This window comes from Lethenteron reissneri, chromosome 54 (assembly GCF_015708825.2).
Source record: "Lethenteron reissneri isolate LAM-NWPU_2019-01 chromosome 54, ASM1570882v1, whole genome shotgun sequence".
Classification (NCBI taxonomy): domain Eukaryota; kingdom Metazoa; phylum Chordata; class Hyperoartia; order Petromyzontiformes; family Petromyzontidae; genus Lethenteron; species Lethenteron reissneri.
The window spans coordinates 1,054,629-1,074,609 of NC_083832.1; the positions used below are offsets into that span (position 1 = coordinate 1,054,629).

General features: G+C 55.7%; 1 protein-coding gene across 3 annotated transcripts in view; it reads right to left on the reverse strand.

Annotated features, from left to right (window-relative positions):
* Positions 1-3,854: 3,854 nt before the first annotated feature.
* The window catches only part of LOC133356603 (6-phosphofructo-2-kinase/fructose-2,6-bisphosphatase 3-like), a 60,610-nt gene continuing 44,483 nt past the window's right edge, over positions 3,855-19,981 (reverse strand). For 2 of the 3 annotated variants that reach the window (XM_061574227.1, XM_061574225.1), the window contains exons 4-15: positions 18,518-18,584; positions 17,127-17,201; positions 16,544-16,600; positions 14,449-14,570; positions 13,215-13,422; positions 12,467-12,613; positions 11,164-11,268; positions 10,832-10,961; positions 9,880-9,942; positions 8,031-8,095; positions 7,414-7,617; positions 3,855-6,008 (exon numbers count right to left, since the gene is read on the reverse strand). In XM_061574227.1, coding sequence (XP_061430211.1) covers positions 5,952-6,008; positions 7,414-7,617; positions 8,031-8,095; positions 9,880-9,942; positions 10,832-10,961; positions 11,164-11,268; positions 12,467-12,613; positions 13,215-13,422; positions 14,449-14,570; positions 16,544-16,600; positions 17,127-17,201; positions 18,518-18,584 — 1,300 coding nt within the window. In that variant the 3' untranslated portion in view covers positions 3,855-5,951. The remainder of the gene's footprint in view (positions 6,009-7,413; positions 7,618-8,030; positions 8,096-9,879; positions 9,943-10,831; positions 10,962-11,163; positions 11,269-12,466; positions 12,614-13,214; positions 13,423-14,448; positions 14,571-16,543; positions 16,601-17,126; positions 17,202-18,517; positions 18,585-19,981) is intronic. The other variant, XM_061574226.1, reaches the window with a different exon arrangement.

Sequence of the window (19,981 nt, forward strand, 5' to 3'; positions counted from 1 at the left end):
AGAGACCCGCAGACTCATAGAGACCCACTGACTCACAGAGACCCACAGACTCACACAGAGACCAACAGAAACCCAGACCTACACAGAGACCCAGACTCAGAAACACATAGATCTGCAGTGTTAGTCTCCCACCATCTGGTCTTATATCTAAAACGTATAATTTAGCCATGTTTGTTTGTTGAAGTACAGAGTTAGCTGATAACTTGCATCCCACAGCGTTGATGTACGGTGCTTTTTTCTGGAAGATTCTGCTGTTTTTTCCTGGATGTTTCTGTTGCACGTAGTCATTTTAAGATGTTCTTTGTTCGTGTTTTTGTTTGTTGCGGTTGCACCCGAGTCAAGAGGCGTATGACTCACAGGGCTCTACCTCATAAATGAAACTGAACTGTCGGACTGGTGGAAGACCGCTTAAATGCCGGTCTTGGCAATCGGCGTCTCGCTCAGCCCCACGCTCTTTGCTTGAGATGACATCGAGGTGTTGGAATAGTTGTTCATATCTGCGCGACTAATTCTCTCGCTTTCTCTCTCTCCGTGTGTAAACCTCAATATTTCCTGAAGGCCAGTCGGCCAGAATGTCAGTCTGCCTCTCCTCTCGGCAGAATCGTGAAAACCCTCGCGAACGATAATCACCGCCGTTCGCGACTACATTCATTTACCGGCGCATTGTAAAAACCGATGGCTCGTAAATAACCAGCAGGCACGGCGCACGCGGCACAACCACCCCAATGCATCTCATGCAGCTGCGTGGACTTGACCACAACAACGAACTTCCAACAATGAAGTCACCGTTGGCTCTTTTGGGTCAGACCTCCGCGCGAGTGAAATGTCAAACGTTGCTGCCGTACGCCCTCCACGGACAACGTATAAGACCAGAGTACGCCTCTTGGCGTCCTCTGGTCTTACACCGTTTGAGACGAGGCTCAAAAGAAAACCTGTCTCTTGTGTGGACCAATCAGTTTCAAAGACAATGCATATATTTAAGAGTATGTTTTTGTTTGCATTCTGACCACAAGTATTGTGGTTAATGATTCCTTGTAAAAGGTTTCAGTTTGGTGTTTTAACATCTTAACACCTGTTTTGTTGCCAGAAAAAAGGGGAATAACCTCTTATCAAAGTGTAAGAGAGTTGTACGGCACCGCGATGAACGAAGAAGCCGAAACGGGGGTTGCTTCGGCACGCCGGCGCGGGACAGCTGTGCCGCACGTGTGCACGTGCGACTAACGATGAATCGAGCACAGATCGTTAGACGCACGCGCCTCTAACGATCGGGGGCTCGACCCCGTTGTTCCGACGACGCGGATTGCGCTCTCCCCACCACCGGTGCGCTGCTGCAGCGACAATGAACACGCGGCACCCCCCCCCCCCCCCCCGTTTGTTCACGTGACTTTGTACTCGTCTGCGCTGTGGCGGGAGGGCGTGCGACTCAACGTTGGGCATTATTCTTGCTCGCGCGCGGCGATCTCACTCCCGAGAAGCCGACGACGAATCGCGCCATCGGCCGCGAAAACCCCACGCGCGTTAAGCAGACAGGTCACGCGACGCACACAATCAGTGCCGGATTGTCCTCGTAGCAAAAGTAGCTACATATGTAGTAGCTACGAGCCCCGCACTTTCAAGGGCCCCGCGCGAAATGCTTTCAAGCTATCAATTCCGGTTCAGTGATTCTGCACTTGCTTTATTACTATAGTACTATACTGCCTTCAACTTTTATGAATGACTGGGTGTTTAAGGTTAGCGATTTGTCGTATTATCTGGCTGTATAGCAAATGAAAACATACAATTACTTTGCAAGTTAAAATTTGTGTTTTAATATTTATATATTTTTAATTTAGGGCCCCTCTATGCTACAGGCCGCGCACTAGCTTCATCCGGCAATGTAGACAATCGCGTTTTTTGAAAGCAGGCAACGTCACATTCAACAGCCTGCGAGAAAACATTGCGCCGATCAGCACGGAGAACTTGAGATATTTTATTTTTCAACTTAACAAGTCAAGAACAACGCAGCCCTCGTGCAACATCCGCACCAGACTGCAGCTTTGTTGGCAGGAAGACTTCAACAGCCTACGGTGTCACTGCAGCACGCGGGCGCCTTCCGCGAGCTCGCGCAGCGCGTCACGCGGCGCGCGCCTCACGAAGGCCACTCTCTCTCCTCGCCGCTGACGGGGCTGCACGCTCGCACGTGGGGGCAGCGTGGCGGTGCAGCGTCCCCCCGAGCAGACGCGGGATAACTTCGGGAGGTGACGCAGCGGTCAGCGGCCACGCTGGACGTGCGACGCAGAGGATCGCCGGTTCGATTCTACCTCCCGGCGTGAAGTCTGTCCACCCGCCGGCCAGAGTACGCGGGCATGCCACGGTCGGTCGACCGGCAGGTCGCGCATGGTGGCGGTGGCAGTGCCGGGCATGCCCACCTCACCGGCGTGCCAAGAGTCGGCCAAACGCCACTCTTAGGAGGTCGCTCTCGCGAGGCCCCTTCCCGCCGGCAGCGGCGTGCGCGCGCAGGCCGCGAGAACAGCATCGAGATGGGGTCGACGTGGCGACGGCCGCTCGCTAAACGAACGCCGCCCGTGTGCGTGGAGTGGGAGGAGTGGGAGGAAGACTGCAACGAGCGGAGGGATTCCGGTCCGCAAGGGTCGACTCCCCGTCCGCGTTTTCACACCGGGCGTTGTGACCGCTCCGTGCGCAGGGCCACGTCACAACGAGCCCCCATCCCTACCCCACGAGATTCAAAACATTCGATGGGGGACCCAGGATTTTATTCTGGCGGTTTGCACCGTCTCAGTGGCGTCATTCCTCACTGGCTCCGACTCGTACGCTCAACTTTCGTTCGCCCCATCAAGGTCAACGAATGAGAGAGCATTTCGCATTCCTCGAGCCAACGTCAAAATCGTGACCGATGGAGGTGCGTGCGGTTCCGTGCACTGCGCCATGGGTGCAAGAATCGGTTCGATCCCTGCAACGATGAAGCATTGCACGCACGGCTGGCCAAGTATGGTGCGAAAGAAGTTCAACAAACACACGCCACGAGCACGTGGACCGGATTGAACGGCGTCTGCAATGGATCCGGGCTCCGTTGGAACTCGAGTTCGCCGTGAGCGGGAATCGAACCCCTGTCGCCGGGTTCGTAGCGCATCGCAGCGCTAACCGCTGCACCACCGCTCCACACAACACGTGCGTGAGTCTTCTTGGTTCTTTCGGTAAAGTCACGTAGAAGGGAAGTAATAAAATAATAAAAATAAAACATAATAAAATAATTCTCACGACGTTTCGGCCACAACGCAAGCAGCCGTCCTCAGGTGAAACCAGGTCTGTCGAGGCGACACCAAATCTCGGCAGCCCAAATCAACGACGCTTCTCGTAAAGAAAGGCCCGGGACGTGAGTGCGCGTTCCGGGTGCCTTACCCGGGGATGCTCGAGATGCCGCTTCAAACAAACAAAAAACTTCGCTTGTCCAAAGCGCCGCTAACATTTGGCCGAGACAGCTGTTGGTGAGGGAGGCGACGTTACAAACAGAGGTCGTTGTTTTGCGTTGGAGATTTAGTTTGTTTTTGTGCTAACACCAGTTACCGTGTCTGTGTGGTTTTTCAGCTATGGAAGGAGGAAACCAGGGGAAAACCCTTGCAGGAGAGAGGGAAAGAGAACACACAAACTCCACACAGAAACCCGTAACAGAGGCTTTTCTGGTTAGATTGCATAAAAATATAAATGCGTCGTTTAACCCGCCACCACCTGGCACAGGCAACTAGGCAGGGTTTGTCACGCAAACAGAGCGTGCCAATGAGTGACTGGTTCAGCACGATACCGGAATGTGTGTGTTGGAGAGCCGGTAACGACAAACAGCATCATGAGGCGACAGCCACAGAGTTGTGTGGATATTTAATTTGCTTCGCAGGCGACGCTCGGTTACGTGGTAAAACGCTTGGTGACATCGTTACGTCGCGGCCTAACCCCGAAACTCAATTGTGAATCCCGGCATCGGCTGCGGAAACCCTGCGACGTTGTCATCTCTAAAGGAGTCTAAACGCACCCTGATTAGTTCATAGTCTTACCGATGCGAGCAGTCATGCAGTGGTAATTCCCTTAATACATAGAGACCATAAATAAACACGTGTGTGGGTGTGTGTGTGTGGGTGGGTGAGTGTGTGTGGGTGGGTGTGGGTGAGTGTGTGGGTGGGTGAGTGTGTGGGTGGGTGAGCGCGTGGGTGGGTGGGTGAGTGTGTGTGGGTGTGTGTGTGTGGGTGTGTGTGAGTGTGTGGGTGTTTGTGTGTGTGGGTGTGTGCGCGCGCACGACTGGAGTCTTTTTGTGATGATTAATAAATTAAAATATAGCATGACCGTAACAACTCAAAACTACATCGTTAACATGCGGACTTCTCTAAAACAGTATAAACGCACTTAAATCGTGAGATATGGATCCCTGGGTTAATAAATAACTTAGCCGACGACTATGGGACATTCTAACGTTAAAACGAGAGAAAAAAACCGCAGCTCTCACGCGAGAGAAATAAAATCGGAGTTCCCGGAAATGTTTTTGTCACGAGGTGCATAGCCCGCAATGACGAAGTCGGCAGGGAACATCGTGGTGGGGTGGGGTTCTCTCCCCGACTCCAAACGAAGAACCGTAACGCTCGACTCGCCGGATCGTCGCGGGATCGTCGAGAGATCCCGCGTCGTGGGCCACGTGACTCCGTCACGTCAGCACGACATTTCTCCCCCAACCCCCGCTCACAAGGAGGGGGGGGGGGGGGCAATAACGCGAGGTTGAAGCGGGGTGGGTGGCACGGGGTGGGGGGGGCGAATTGCCGACGACCCCTCCGCCTCCGCTCGGAGGGGGTGAACCGTACAGACTTTTGTTTATGCTTTTAACGGACCCAAAACAAACAAAAAATCCCTCCAGATATTTTTCAGGATTGTAAGAGCGTCGCACGAGCCCCGACCGGACGTGTCCAACGATTGGTGGACGCGTCGCGCGAGCTCGCGCTACCCTTTGCATCCGCGTGCAGCGCGATAATTTTTCTTTAAAAACAACAACAACGACCTCTGCTTGGTTCTTTCGGTAAAGCCACGCAGAAGGGAAATAATAAAAGAATAAAAATAAAACATAATAAAATACAATTCTCACGACGTTTCGGCCACAACGCAAGCAGCCGTCCTCAGGTGAAGAACAGGGCTATCGGAAAAGACAGCGTCCGAAGTTTCTGACAGCCCTGTTCTTCAACTGAGGACGGCTGCTTGCGTTGTAAGAATTGTATTTTATGATGTTTTATTTTTATAATTTTATTATTTCCCTTCTACGTGACTTTACCGAAAGAACCAAGAAAATGAATCCCTGCAGTCACGAAAGCTTTAAATCGAAACGAAACAACAACGACGTTAAAACATTCTCGGAACCAACCAATGCCCTGTCAAATCGGATCCAACATTCACCGACTCAAAAAGTTCGGCGAATGGCTCCAGCACGATGTGGGCGGGGGGGGATGGGATGGGGGGCTTTTCCCCCACACTCGTCGGACGATCCTCTCTCTCTCTCGCGCGTCCGTGACGAGAGAGCGTCTGTCCGGCCATGCGTCCGCTGTCACACGGCTTCACTGCGACCGCGGGGGGGGGGGGCGGGTGGGGGCCCTTGGTGCCGTGAAATGCCGAGTTGAGGACGTGGCGAACGCTTTCCCGGATTAATCTCGGAGGGCCTCTCCCCCCATCGCTGGGGGCGCTTTTTTTTTATATTTTACGACGACGCGAATCCAAGCGGAGCGGCCTATCTCTGGAGTGGACCTCCGTCTCAGGAACGGTCTCCGTCTCTCGTTTGGTCGGGCAACAAAAAAAAACAAATTTAAAGTAACCCCCCCCCACCACCCCCCTGCCCTGCTTCCTCCCTCCCCCACCGTGGTGGCAGCTCAATGTCCACGCGGCGAGCGGAATCCCTGGTGGCCGAGACTCCGAGCTCGCCGCGGTGTCTATTCGCCCTCCGTCACCTCCAGCACGGTGCTCGGTCTCGACACGCCGTCCGGGTTCTGCGGGGAAAACAGAAACAATTAAACCCCTCGGGTGGCCGCCCCCCAAGTCGCGAATAGCGCCCTTCAGCCTCGGGCCCCGCGCGGTGGACAGCGGCTCCGCAGGATACGAAGATTAAACCCTAAGCAGCCAAGAAACTGAAAAAGCCATGCGTAGCGATGGGCAGGAGTGGCAAGCAGTTTGGTGGCAGAGCACACGATCCAACCAATCCCTACCATAACCCTCACCAACCAGCCACCCCTGTGGACTATCCGACCTTAGCCCTACACCCCAATTCCCATTTCCAGACCTTCGCCAGAGGCTGCGTTCCGCTTCGTGTTCAGTTATCAGTTTTGGGGTTCACATTGTCTTATTGTGGAGGTTTCCCAACGGCGGAGGTGCCCTATGGTGGAGGTTCTCTGTGGCGGAGAAGCCTGCGGAGAAGGTGACCTGTGGAAACAAACCCGATGGGGGGAGAATCCTGTGGTGGTGTCGCGTGGAAGAGGTATTCAAGAGGACCTGCGGCGGAGGTGCCCTCTGCAACGGTGATGAGATGTTGACTACCTCGCTTGCTTTACAGGAGGTCGTGGGCTCTATCCCGACCTAGACACCCGCTGTATATTTGGAGTTTGCGTGTCTCTCTCCCCGTGTTCTCGTGGATTTTTTTCTCCGGGTCCTCCGGTTTTCTCCTCCACATTTAGAATCAACGTCACGCTATAAATTTCCAGGTGACGACGACAAGCCACTTCGTCGCGTTATAATTTGTGATGGCAAGGGTCGCTTCTGAAAAATGTCTACATAGTAGCTCAATGGGGCCTTTATCTAGTAAAATAAATAGTTAGAGTAAATAGTGGGTGCCCTGCAGCAGAGTAGGTACTCAGAGGGCCCTGTGATAGAGGGTGCGGACCCTGCGGAGGAGGGCAGCCAGCCGCCCGTGGTTTAGAAAACCCCGGTGGGGCGGAGAGCCAAGGTGGCGATATCCTCAAGTCCTCCCTGAAGCGCCGAAAGATCAGCCTTCAAGGCTGGGACAAGCGGCGGGGGCTGGCTGCCGACCGACTAGGGGTGGCCCCGCTGCATCCACCCACCAGGCCGCGGCCACACTTGGAGGCCCAGGACGTCTCGATGTCGAAGCGGCTCGCCGCCCCACAACAAAAAGAAAGGAACAGGGAAGCCGAGCCGGCGCCGCGGATTCCACTTCCATCTGGGATCGGCGTGGCGCTCCCCCGATGCCAAAAAGATTATGCGGATCCAGAAACGGACTGGCCAGCCCCGCCTCAACAATAGCCACCGCTGAAAACCCGATGGGCGTCATCCTTCGAACCCCGAGGGACCGTCGACCACGCCGGTGGCGACGGAAAGACGAGGTGGCGGGCGGGGGGGGGGGGGGGGGCGGGAGGGGGGGTTGCCGTCGGCGAGTGGCCTCACCGAGGAGAGGGGGTTGGCGGGAGCGTGCCTCTCCGTGGGGCTGCGGACGGCAAAGAATCCCTGCGAGGGGTCGAGTCCCCCCAACGCCTCGAGGCCGTCCAGCACCTCCAGGCTGTCCATGCGCGGCACCTTGTGCATGGGGCTCGCCATGGGCGTGTAGCTGTTGCGGCGCTGCAGGGGGCTCGGACCCTTCTTGGGCCCCGTCTGTCGGGGATTCGAGACGGAGAGCCGCCGGTCAGCGTCAGCGGCGCCGTCGTCGTCGGCCGCTTCCCCCCAAGCGGAGGGTTCGGCGTCATCAACCACAGCGTCGTCACACTGGGCGTCATCAACCACAGCGTCGTCACACTGGGTGTCATCAACCACAGCGTCGTCACACTGGGCGTCATCAACCACAGCGTCGTCACACTGGGCGTCATCAACCACAGCGTCGTCACACTGGGCGTCATCAACCACAGCGTCGTCACACTGGGCGTCATCAACCACAGCGTCGTCACACTGGGCGTCATCAACCACAGCGTCGTCACACTGGGCGTCATCAACCACAGCGTCGTCACACTGGGCGCCGTCATCACAATCGCCATCGTCACACACTCAGCGCCGTCACACGAGCCACGTACGTTTGCCCTCTCGCGGTATGTGTTGGCGGCCTCCACGTTCAGGGAGATGTTCTCCACTTTGCAGCCTGTGAAGAGACACGAGAATTAATTTGGTTTACTTCAACAGAGCAACGAGGCCCCCTTATTGTGACTGGTGGCCACATATCAAAATAAACATCAACAATTAAACACAGGTCCAGCAACAAACAGCACCATCACAGTTGGGACAGGCAAGAGTTAATGCAGTGTGGTGAGTGGATGAGTGTGTTTTTGTGACCTGCAGTGTGGTGAGTGGGTTAGTGTGTTGTGACCTGCGGTATGGTGAGTGAGTGTGTTGTAGTGACCTGCAGTGTGGTGAGTGGGTGAGTGTGTTGTTGTAACCTGCAGTGTGGTGAGTGGGTGGGTGTGTTGTTGTGATCTGCAGTGTGGTGAATGGGTGAGTGTGTTGTTGTGATCTGCAGTGTTGTGAGTGAGTGAGTGTGTTGTTGTGACCTGCAGTGTGGTGAGCGGGTGAGTGCGTTGTTGTGACCTGCAGTGTGGTGAGTGGGTGAGTGTGTTGTTGTGACCTGCAGTGTGGTGAGTGGGTGGGTGTGTTGTTGTGATCTGCAGTGTGGTGAGTGGGTGAGTGTGTTGCTGTGACCTGCAGTGTTGTGAGTGAGTGAGTGTGTTGTTGTGACCTGCAGTGTGGTGAGCGGGTGAGTACATTCTTGTAACCTGCAGTGTGGTGAGTGGGTGAGTGTTGGTGTCACCTGCAGTGTGGTCAGTGGGTGAGTGTGTTGTTGTGACCTGCAGTGTGGTGAATGGGTGAGTGTGTTGTTGTGATCTGCAGGGTGGTGAGTGGGTGAGTGTGTTGTTGTGACCTGCAGTGTGGTCAGCGGGTGAGTGTGTTGTGACTTGCAGTGTGGTGAGTGTTGTTGTGACCTGGAGTGTACTGAGTGGGTGAGTGTTGAGACCTGGAGTGGGATGGCTGATCACGGTGCGATGGATGAGATGAACCAGTCTGGTAGACCGAGTTCTCAACATTGGTGGAGGAGGAAGAGTTAGTGGAGCGAGTGACTGGAGTGAATTGGCGAGTTGGATCATCAAACAATTTGAGATGCTATGAGGTGAATGCTGAGTTGTTCTAAACATGTGGAATGACAATAGAGCCTGCAAGCGACGTGAGTGGAGTAGTGGCCACGGGAGGTAATGACAGGGGAGTCAGTCTACAGTGCAAAGGGACTGGTGGCTACGGGAATGATCGAGAAGGGAGCATGGTCAGGTGACGGAAGCGGACGGTGGAGTCTGCCGGTGGAGCGAGCGTCCAGAGTCAGCGAGAATGATCGAGAAGGGGGGCGTGGCCTCGGTTGGTATATAAGGGGGAGATGCGCGGGAGACTCGGGGTTTTTGCAGTGGGGGTCTCTGCCTGATGTCAAGTGAACGTGCCTTCCATAAAGTGGCATCTCAAGAGAAGTGTGTCAAGTCGTCATTACACCTGTACGACCACCAGCATTCAGGGGCCTGCACGAACAGACCAAACGTGTGTGGCTCATGACACACTGCATTCAGAGGCCCATATTACAGAGGCCTACTTTAGAAGCCTGAATTATAAGCCTGCCTTAAGAGGTCTGCATTAAGAAGCCAGCATTATGAGACCTGCATCACCTGCTCAAGTGAGTATTATAGCAGTGCTGTTCTCCGTGAGCCAGCAGTCGGAATTACACATTCCTATGGCAGGGGGGAGCGCCCCAAACCATGGTACGAGCACTGTTGGGACTAAATCAGGATTTCAACTCGCAATCCTACCCATCGCAATTCTCAATCCGACCGATCGCAACTCGCACTCCTACAGATCACAACTCCCCCCCCCCCCTCCCTCCGTCGTGCTCACCATACGCGATGGGCGTGAGCTTCAGAACCGTGTGCAGGGGGCACTTGAGGTACGGCAGCTCCTCTGTGGGAACGAACGGAGAAGCGAAAGTGAAAAACTAAACAAGTGCAGGCAAAATCATCGCGCGACCTCCGGTCATCCTCGCGGCAGCGGCGGCTTTTGGCTGCTCGCCATAGAACAAAGACGGTGGCCACCGCATCGTGCGGCGCTTTCGGACGCGCTTCTGCGGCCGTCTGGAACGCTCTTCCTTCCGATATTAGGAAGCCACTGGAGCTATGCACTTTTAAATCATCACCTAGTTGGCAAACTAATATCTTGAAAACAGATTTTTGTGTTTTTAGTTTGTTGGCCTTCCCCGCACCTCCGATTAGCACGGTTGGCTACGTACGATGAGAAAGAAGTACAACGCAGCCGTTCTACGAATCGTAAAACTCCTGACAGCTCTCGCCAACCGGCGACTGCTACGTCGTTGTCACGCCGGTCGGGCACGAGCGGCTCGTGGCGATTGGACGGGTGCGAGTTAAAATCCTGGGTGGGGGGTGGGGGAGGAGGGGGAGTTGACAAATACCCATCATCCATCCCTACGGGGTGGCTAAAATGAGTCCAACTTAGTGGGCAAGTCGACAGCGGTTGTCCTATGGATAGACTCACCCCCGCCATGTGAATGTGCAATTTCCACCACTGGCTCAGGGCTGTAAACTGGAGATGAGCACCAATGCCTCAATGCTCATTTGAGCCCTAACTCACTTTTGACTTTGATAGCAATAATAAAATAATAATGTCCAGCTCTCTGCCTATCCACTGCTGGATAAAAGCCTCTCCAATGCGGTTTGTTTGACCATCCTTCACCACGCCGGTGGTGGGGCGACGAGACCGGGCGTGCTGAGAGGGTGATGTGGCTGCGAGCGAGCGATGAGGAGGGAGAGGAGGAGGAGGGGAGGGGGGCGAGCACCTGCGCCCTTGTCGAGGAAGTACGCGAGCAGGCAGCGCATGGCGGCCTGGTGCGACACGACCAGCACGTTCTCCTGCCGCTCCAGCTCCATGATCACCGGCTCCAGCCGCTGCACCAAGTCCTGGTACGACTGCGGGAGAGAGACGGTGGGGTGGGGGGGGTGAAGGTCATAATTTGACGGATGTATATACTACAGGCTGGACAAGGAAAAAATCCATCTAGCGTGTTGCCATGTGTCACAATGCGGTGCCGTGCCGTGGGGTGCCGGGCGGTGCCGTGCCGTGCGGTGTCCTGCGGTGCCGTGGGGTGCCGTGCAGCGCGACAGTGCCCACCTCGCCGTTAGGGTAGCGGTAGAGGTACTTGTCGACGTCTCTCAGCGCGTACTCGTCAGGAAACGTGTCCCTCACCTCGTCGTAGGTCATGTCCTCGCACACGCCCTGCGAGGGGGGGGGGCATGAGGGACGAGTCGCCCGCCTGGTGAGTCGCCGTGCCGGGCGTGGCGATGACGACACGAACCGGGGCGGTCGACGATCGGTCGCCCTCGCGGTGTCCCTGGGGTCACGCCGACACCACAGGAGGGCACCCCCTCCTCCCCCTCTCCCTCCCCTCCCCCCTCCCCTCTCCTTTCCTCCCCCTCCCTCCTCCCCCTCCCTCCTCCCCTCTCCTCCCCCTCCCTCCTCCCCCCCCACTTCCTCCTCCCTCCCACCTTCCCCCTCCCTCCTCCTCCTGCTCAAGTGACCATTTAGGCATCGGTGCTCACCTCCCCTTAACACCCCTGAGTGATGAAACATTCCTATGGCAGGGGAGAGTCTATCCCTAGAACAACCACCGTTCACTTCCCAGCAAAGTAGTACTCTAGTACAATTTTTTTAATTGTATCGACCCTGGGAGTGGGGGGGGGGGGGGGTTATGATTATGATGCGCTAAGTCAATCTGCAACCGGGATTTGAACTCGTGACCTTCTGACTGCGAGCCTCTCGCTCTACCACTGAGCAGCCAGCCGGGCCGGATAAGATTAATCAAATCGCCCAGAATGTGGAATACGAACCCCCCATGCAACGTCTCCTCACAACGGGGGACAAACCCTGCGTCAACACGCAGCCCCATGCCAAGCAATCGGCCTGCTCTGATACCCGATCCGCACCTTCCACTCCACAGAATATCAGCGGTGGGAAGCTCCGGATGAGTTGACTGGGATTGACCCAGGAGTGGAATGATGCTGATAGTGATCATGGTGATGATAGTGATAATCGTGATGATGGTGTTGATGATGGTGGTGATTTTGAAAGTGATAATGGTGGTGATGATCGTGATTATGGTGATGATAATGTTGCTGATGGTGGTGATTTTGAAAGTGATAATGGTGGTGATGATAGTGATAATGGTGATGATAGTGTTGATGATGGTGGTGATAGTGTTGTTGATGGTGTTGATGATGATAGTGTTGATAATGGTATTGATGATGGTGTTGATGATGGTGATAGTGTTGATGATGATGGCGTTAATGATAGTGTTGATGGTGGTGTTGATGATGATGTTGATGATGGTGATAGTGTTGATGATGATGGCGTTGATGATGATGGTCTTGATGATGGTGTCGATGACGACGGCGACGATGTGGGGAGCGCTGCTCACGGCGTCGAGCTCGTTGAGCGGCTTCCACTGCTCGTAGGGGAGGCCCAGGGCCTCGGCCGTCTGGATGGAGCGCCGCAGCTGACTCGTCCACACCTTGAGGTCCTCCAGGCCCTGCTCGCGGATGTAGCGGCCCAGCGCCTTGGCAAACTGCGCCGGCACGGGGGGGGAGGGGTGGGGGGTTGACACGCGCGGCGGTTACACGACGATTGCACGCACGCGTGCGGCTGTTACACGCGTGTGCGGCGGTCCGAGGCGTGGGGCAGGCATCGGGGGTCGAATGACGCGGCGTCCATCCGTCGACTACACCCGTGGCCCGCAGCGCAGGCGTCATCGAGTGGTTATTGTGGAAGTGCGACGTCTGGTTTGCGACCCTCGCGCACGATTGGGTCACGTCGGCCCTGCTGACGCCCGAGACCGATGCGGCGGCCGCCGCTGATGCTGCGTTCATTACGACAAGAGGAAAAAAGCTAATCGATTCGTGACTCCGCAAAGGGAATCCATTACTAAAGAGTTCACTCCTCCTAACCAATCCCTCCCTCTCTCTCCCCCCCCTCTTTCTCTTCCCCCTCTCTCTCCCCTCTCTCCCTCCCCTCTCTCTCCCCTCTCTCTCTCCCTCCCCTCTCTCTCCCCTCTCTCTCTCTCCCCTCTCTCTATCCCCTTTCCCTCCCCTCTCTCTCTCCCTCCCCTCTCTCTCCCCTCTCTCTCTCTCCCTCCACTAGCTCCTCGTTTGCTCCTCTCCGCTGCTCACCTGCTTCCCGCGTGCGGAGAGGCAGGCGTCCCCGCCGATGCGCCCCCTCAGCTCGTGCTCACTCTCCCCGTTGCGGCACAGGTAGATGGTGCGCGGCTGGATGTGGATGTTCATGAGGTAGTAGACGATCTTGCTCTGCACGTGGTCGCGCACGCGGTTCACCAGGAAGCGCTCGCCCACATTGATCACCTTGATGAAGGAGAGGCCGCTGCGGACCGCGGGGAGGGGGAGGAGGGGGGGGGGGTCACGAGAGTAAAACACCGCCGGCTGCCCCGGAAACTCGCACGCAGCCGGAGCGGGTCGCCCGATCCAAGGGGCGACCCGCGACGTGCTGTAAATGCGGCAACACGGTGGGCACGGTGACATTGCAGGGGCCCCACGGTGGCTAGGAGATGTTAACTACCTCGCCTGGTATACAGGGGGTCGTGGGTTCAATCCCGACCCTGACGCCTGCTGCTGTATATTTAGAGTTTGCATGTCTCTCTCTCTCTCTCCCCGTGGTCACGTGGAGTTTTCCACATGACAACGGTTTTTCCCTCCACATTAAAGTGTTTGACTGCTATACATTTCCACGTGATGATGAGCCACTTCGTTGAGCTATCATTTGCGATCGCCAGGTCATTTCTGAAAAAAATCTTTATAGCTCAGTGGGCCTTACCTGGTAAATATATTTATATATATTTACCAGGTAATATATATAAATATATATTTATTTGTTTCTTTATTTTTATTTATTTATTACCGACACCCGATGCACTCCAGAGATTACTTCACGTAGTCGCACTTTGCAGCAAGCCTGCTCAGGGTCTCTCCCATATTAGCATTGAGGTATTATTACACTTTAACACGCAGGAGGCTTTCACAACCGATGTCACCCACAATAGAGTTTGTTTGTTGGGAGTTATATCACGTAAATATAAACGTGTCGTTAAACCCGCCACCACCCGACACGGCCAATTAGCAAGGTTTGTCACGTAAACAGAACGCGCCAATTAGCCGCAAGCTCCGATGGGTTCGAGCCGCAGCTGCTGCAGCTCCATCCCACCGAGCTCACCGCCTCGGGAGAGCGGGGGAGAGACGCGGGTCGCCACGAACACGCCCCCCCCACCCCCCACCCACCCCGGTGCTACGATTCGGCGGGGTTACCGCCGCGCCGACCCGGTCGTTGCGCGGCTCAGCCAGGGGTTGGTTGCGGTCGGGGTCGCGGCGCTCGAGGGTGAAGCGGGCAGCTCACTTGTCGTGCTTCTCGGCGAGCGGCTGGTACATGGCGCGGTAGCACTCGATGCGCCGGTGGAAGTCCTGCAGCGCCTCCTCCTTGCTGTGGTCCTTGTAGTCCGGGTTGTTCACCTTCACGTCCTGTTCGGGGGGGACGGCGTCGCATCGGCGGTTCGCACGACGACGTCAGCGGGAACAAAAAAGAATCGATCGTCGTAATCGTCAGCCTTGATCAATCCACTGCTGGATTGATCAAGCAGCTGTCGCCAACACCTCTCACATATCCTGCAATGTCATAAATCCCACCGGCCACTGGCAAATTAAGCAACTGCATCGCTCCGCCGCCAAAATGGGGACATTCTCTTGGCTGCCACTACATCCCTGTTGCTACGCACGACCATCAAAAGGCCCGCGATGTGTCCGACCCAAGCCCCACTGACTTTCCTTAAGAGTTTGCGTGAGGTCATGAACCTCTGAAGGCTCTCTAATCCACGTGGTCCTCTCTCTCTTTCACACAAGGCAAACACCCCCAACCACACACACGGCAAACACCCCCAACCACACACTCGGCAAACACCCCCAACCACACACACGGCAAACACCCCAACCACACACGGCAAACACCCCCAACCACACACACTGCAAACACCCCCAACCACACACTGCAAACACCCGCAACCACACACACGGCAAACACCCCCCACCACACACTCGGCAAACACCCCCAACCACACACACGGCAAACACCCCCAACCACACACACGGCAAACACCCCCAACCACACACACGGCAAACACCCCCCACCACACACTCGGCAAACACCCCCAACCACACACACGGCAAACACCCCCCACCACACACTCGGCAAACACCCCCAACCACACACACGGCAAACACCCCCCACCACACACACTGCAAACACCCTCCACCACACACTCGGCAAACACCCCCAACCACACACACGGCAAACACCCCCAACCACACACTCGGCAAACACCCCCCACCACACACACGGCAAACACCCCCAACCACACACACGGCAAACACCCCCAACCACACACTCGGCAAACACCCCCAACCACACACTCGGCAAACACCCCCAACCACACACACGGCAAACACCCCCAACCACACACACGGCAAACACCCCCAACCACACACTCGGCAAACACCCCCAACCACACACTCGGCAAACACCCCCAACCACACACACGGCAAACACCCCCAACCACACACTCGGCAAACACCCCCAACCACACACACTGCAAACACCCCCAACCACACACACGGCAAACACCCCCAACCACACACACGGCAAACACCCCCCACCACACACACGGCAAACACCCCCAACCACACACTCGGAAAACACCCCCAACCACACACTCGGCAAACACCCCCCACCACACACACGGCAAACACCCCCCACCACACACACGGCAAACACCCCCAACCACACACTCGGCAAACACCCCCAACCACACACGGCAAACACCCCCAACCACACACTTGGCAAACACCCCCAACCACACACTCGGCAAACACCCCCACCACACACTCGGCAAACACCCCCACCACACACTCGGCAAACACCCTCAACCACACACTCGGCAAACACCCCCACCACACACACGGCAATCACCCCCACCACACACTCGGCAAACACCCCCAACCACACACACTGCAAACACCCCCCACCACACACTCGGCAAACACCCCACCACACACTCGGCAAACACCCTCAACCACACACTCGGCAAACACCCCCACCACACACACGGCAAACACCCCCACCACACACTCGGCAAACACCCCCAACCACACACACGGCAAACACCCCCAACCACACACACGGCAAACACCCGCGTGCACGCGTCTGTGAAGCTGCAGCGGCATTGGCGGCGGTGCACAAGCGCGTTGTTAACTAGCGACGCTGCTGGCCACACCCCTTGTTCATCCATCCACCGAGGTTTTTTAATGAAGAGAGGGAAACAATTTGACAGCCAAAACGCGATCAATTATTTTTCCGCAACAGAAGCAGTACGACGGCAGTTACATTGCGGACGGACTGGACCCTGCCATGTGAACGTGGGATTGGCGAGAGCTGCACGCACCAGGATGTTGTTGGCCACCACTTCCGGGTCATCGCAGAGCGACTCGACGAAGAAAGCCTGGGGGCACAGGAGACGGCGACAGGCGCTGGCCACGCGTGCCGACGGAGAGGCGCTCGGTGGAGCTTTCCTGGGTAAACCGGTTGTTGTTGTTGTCGTCGTTATTTTTGTTGTTATTAGATGAGGTTTGACCCTCTCTGGCAACACAACAGTTGTGTTAAGATGCAGAAACACCAAACAGAAACATTTCTGCAAGGAATCAGTGGCATTGCCTTTGTGCTGTTCGACTTTTGGCGTCCTCTGGTCTAGCACTGTTTGAGACGAGGCTCTAAAGAAAGCTGTATCTGGTGTGGACCCATCAGTTTCAAAGGCAATACATGATATACTATCAGAGCAAGTTATTTTTGTTTGCATGTTCACCACAAGTATGTGTGGTTAATGTGGTCATGATTCCTTGCAAAAGGTTTCTGTTTGGTGTTTAACATCTTAAAACCTATTCAACTGCCAAAAAGGGTAAAAAGCTAATCTTATATTGTGATACTGGCAAGGGAGGTGCCATGATTTGTATTGTTGTTGTTGTTGCCACCTTGTAGCAGTGCTCCTTGCAGAACGCCATGATCATGTCTCTCCTCTCGCGTGTCGTGTTGGTGGCGTCGAACACCTGCGGGGGCAGAGCCGGCAAACCGGGGCGCCGTCCGGCACACACACGCATACACACAGACACACGCATACACACACGCAGACACACGCATACACACACGCAGACACACAAACACACAAAGATCACCCGTATAGCCTTAACAGACTGTAGGGGCAAGTGTTGTTAGCGAGCACCTATGAAGGCCGGCACAGCACACGAGGGGGTGGGTGGCCAACACTACGCCCGGCCGCCTTTGTCTCCCCAGTGGCGATGTTTATACATGGCACCAGGTACTTATTTGAGGCTGAGTCGACCTAGGGGAGGCCCAGAACCGGTTCAGATAATCGTCACCGGTGTTTGTCGTGAACGGGAATCAAACTAGGGTCGCCGGGTTCGTAGCGCAGCGCGCTAACCGCTACACTACCGCTCCCCACGACTACAATGATCATTGTTGTAGTCATCATCATCATCGTTATCATTGTAGTCATCATCGTCGTTGTTATTGTTGTCGTTGTCATCGTTGTCTTCGTCGGTCACGCTGTGAGATTACAACCCTCGTCGCTGCTCGACGCAGGGCGGCACTGCGGGAAAGGCGTTGGGGTCATGGCTGCGGTGCCGTCCGTGATTGAAACTCATCATGTGCCGATGTTGCTGCTGCTGCGCTGGCAGTGGTGCACGACCACAATTAACCAACAAATCTGTGTGGCCTTAAATGCACAAAACATATATAATAGACAACGTTTCGGGTAACAGCCCTTCCTCATATTCGTGGCATGAAGAATTGCCCGAAACCTCACCTGTTATACATTTCTTCTTCAAAGGCCGCAGTGCTATTGACGAACGCTCGTCCTTCTAACGGAGCTGCAGACGTTCAGTGGGTCTCACCGCCAGAAATAATGGAGCCTGCGTCCGAGTCCGAAAGCGTCGAGCGTTTTGTTATTAATTCCCGAATTATCTCCGACCTCTGGCGCAGTCCGGCCCACTCCACGCGGTGGCTGGATTACAGAGCGCCGCTCACGGTCCAAATGAGGGGAGATCAACTCCCGGCTGGGGAGGGGGATCGCCGAGGCCTCTAATCCCACCGGGGTCAATTAAACGGGCAGCGCTTTGTGGGTTGCCAGAATGTATTAATTTATTATTTTTATTGTGTCACCTGGATAATCTCTCGCGGTGGGGGACGTCTCCTCGCAGAGTGTCCTGCAACCGCCATGGGAATGTGGAAGAAACACGCAAACACTACAGCACTTGCCCTAATAGTCTGTTAAGGCTACACGGGGGATCTCTGTCTTTGTGTGCGTGGGTGCGCGAGCGCCGACCCTCGATCTCGTGATAATTACCGCGATCTGTCCTCCTTCTTCACTGAGGTACTGCTTCACGTCCCTCAGGGCGGCCAGCGCGCACTGCCTGCGCTCGCGGAGAGAGAGACAGACAGGTGACACGGGGTCCTCGTGGCGGCGCCGAGAACTGGCGACGGGGTCCGCCCCAGAGGTGGCGCTCTCTCTCACGGGGCGACGTCGCGGCTCGCCGCTCGTCGAAGAGGTTGGCGACGGTCCGCATCCGGCGACCGCCGCCGCTTAACACCGCGGTGCGTAGCAATCGTAAAAACAACGCTCACTACACGCAGGCTGATTCACGGTGGATGTTGAAGATTCCCCCGCGACGACGTTCGTAAAGAGCAAGCCGTTGTGTGCCGACTTCACGGTGTAAATTTTCCAAGAAAAAAAAGACAAATTAAGAAATGAATTGCCCAAGCGAGATGACATCATGGCAATCGTCACATCCTGAAACATGAGCCTCAGCGACGCGTTTCTAGGTAGACATGCAAAATAATAATAATTAGAATAAGGAAACTAGCACGTTTTATCATCACTCCCTCTCCCACACCTCACCCGTGTCGTACGACATCATAACGCGCCCCCTCTCCTCACCACCCCCGCGCCTCGTGACGTCATCGCTCCCTGTCGTCCACCTCACCCGTGTCGCGTGACCTCAATCGACCCCCCTCCCAGCCTACGCGTGACGTCATCGCCCTTCTGCTGCCCCAGCTCACCGGTGCCACGTGGCCTCATCACCCGTCCCATCTCCTTACTGCCTCCTAAGTCCCACGACGTTGTCACCTGCCCCCTCCTCACAATGTCACCCCGATCTCGCGTGATGTCGGTACTCCTCCACCCAACAGCCCAGTGTCTCTGAGGTCGTGAACACCTCCAACCTCACCAGCGTGGCGTCACAACCCCCACCCCACCCCGCTCCCCGCCGCCCGCCTCCTCCCCACCCGGCCAGCATTACATACAGAAAGACAGGTGTATCATTATTATAACATGAAGATAATTTCGATTGATTTGCGGGCTTGGCCACGTATAGTGATTTGGTTTAAACGCTCGTTGCTGCTGCGATTCCATGGCATGTATTTCAGGAGCCCTGCTCAGGTGACAACGGTGATCCTGACTTGATCCTGCGTCCTGTCCTGAAGCTGCTCGACGCCAGTTTGAAGCGAATGCTCGCGCGGCTCTGAGATTACTCCTCATCGACTTGCTAGCGAGCCGAAACAAATCGTCATTCGATTTGCTCGGCGGTGCGTCGGGCTGGCGGGAGGGGTTTTACGTCAACAACAAGAACAACAAAACGTGGCCAGATCGTTATGTGAACAGAGGCAAAAATCTATTCTGAATCACGGCCAGACCCGCTGTGCTACACGGGTCCCATGTTGTAATCGGACGCCTCGTGCCCACAATACCGGGCAACCCAGTAGCATTTGCTTAACCGGCCGCGCTCTGCTGACAGAGCTTCAAGAGATGTCA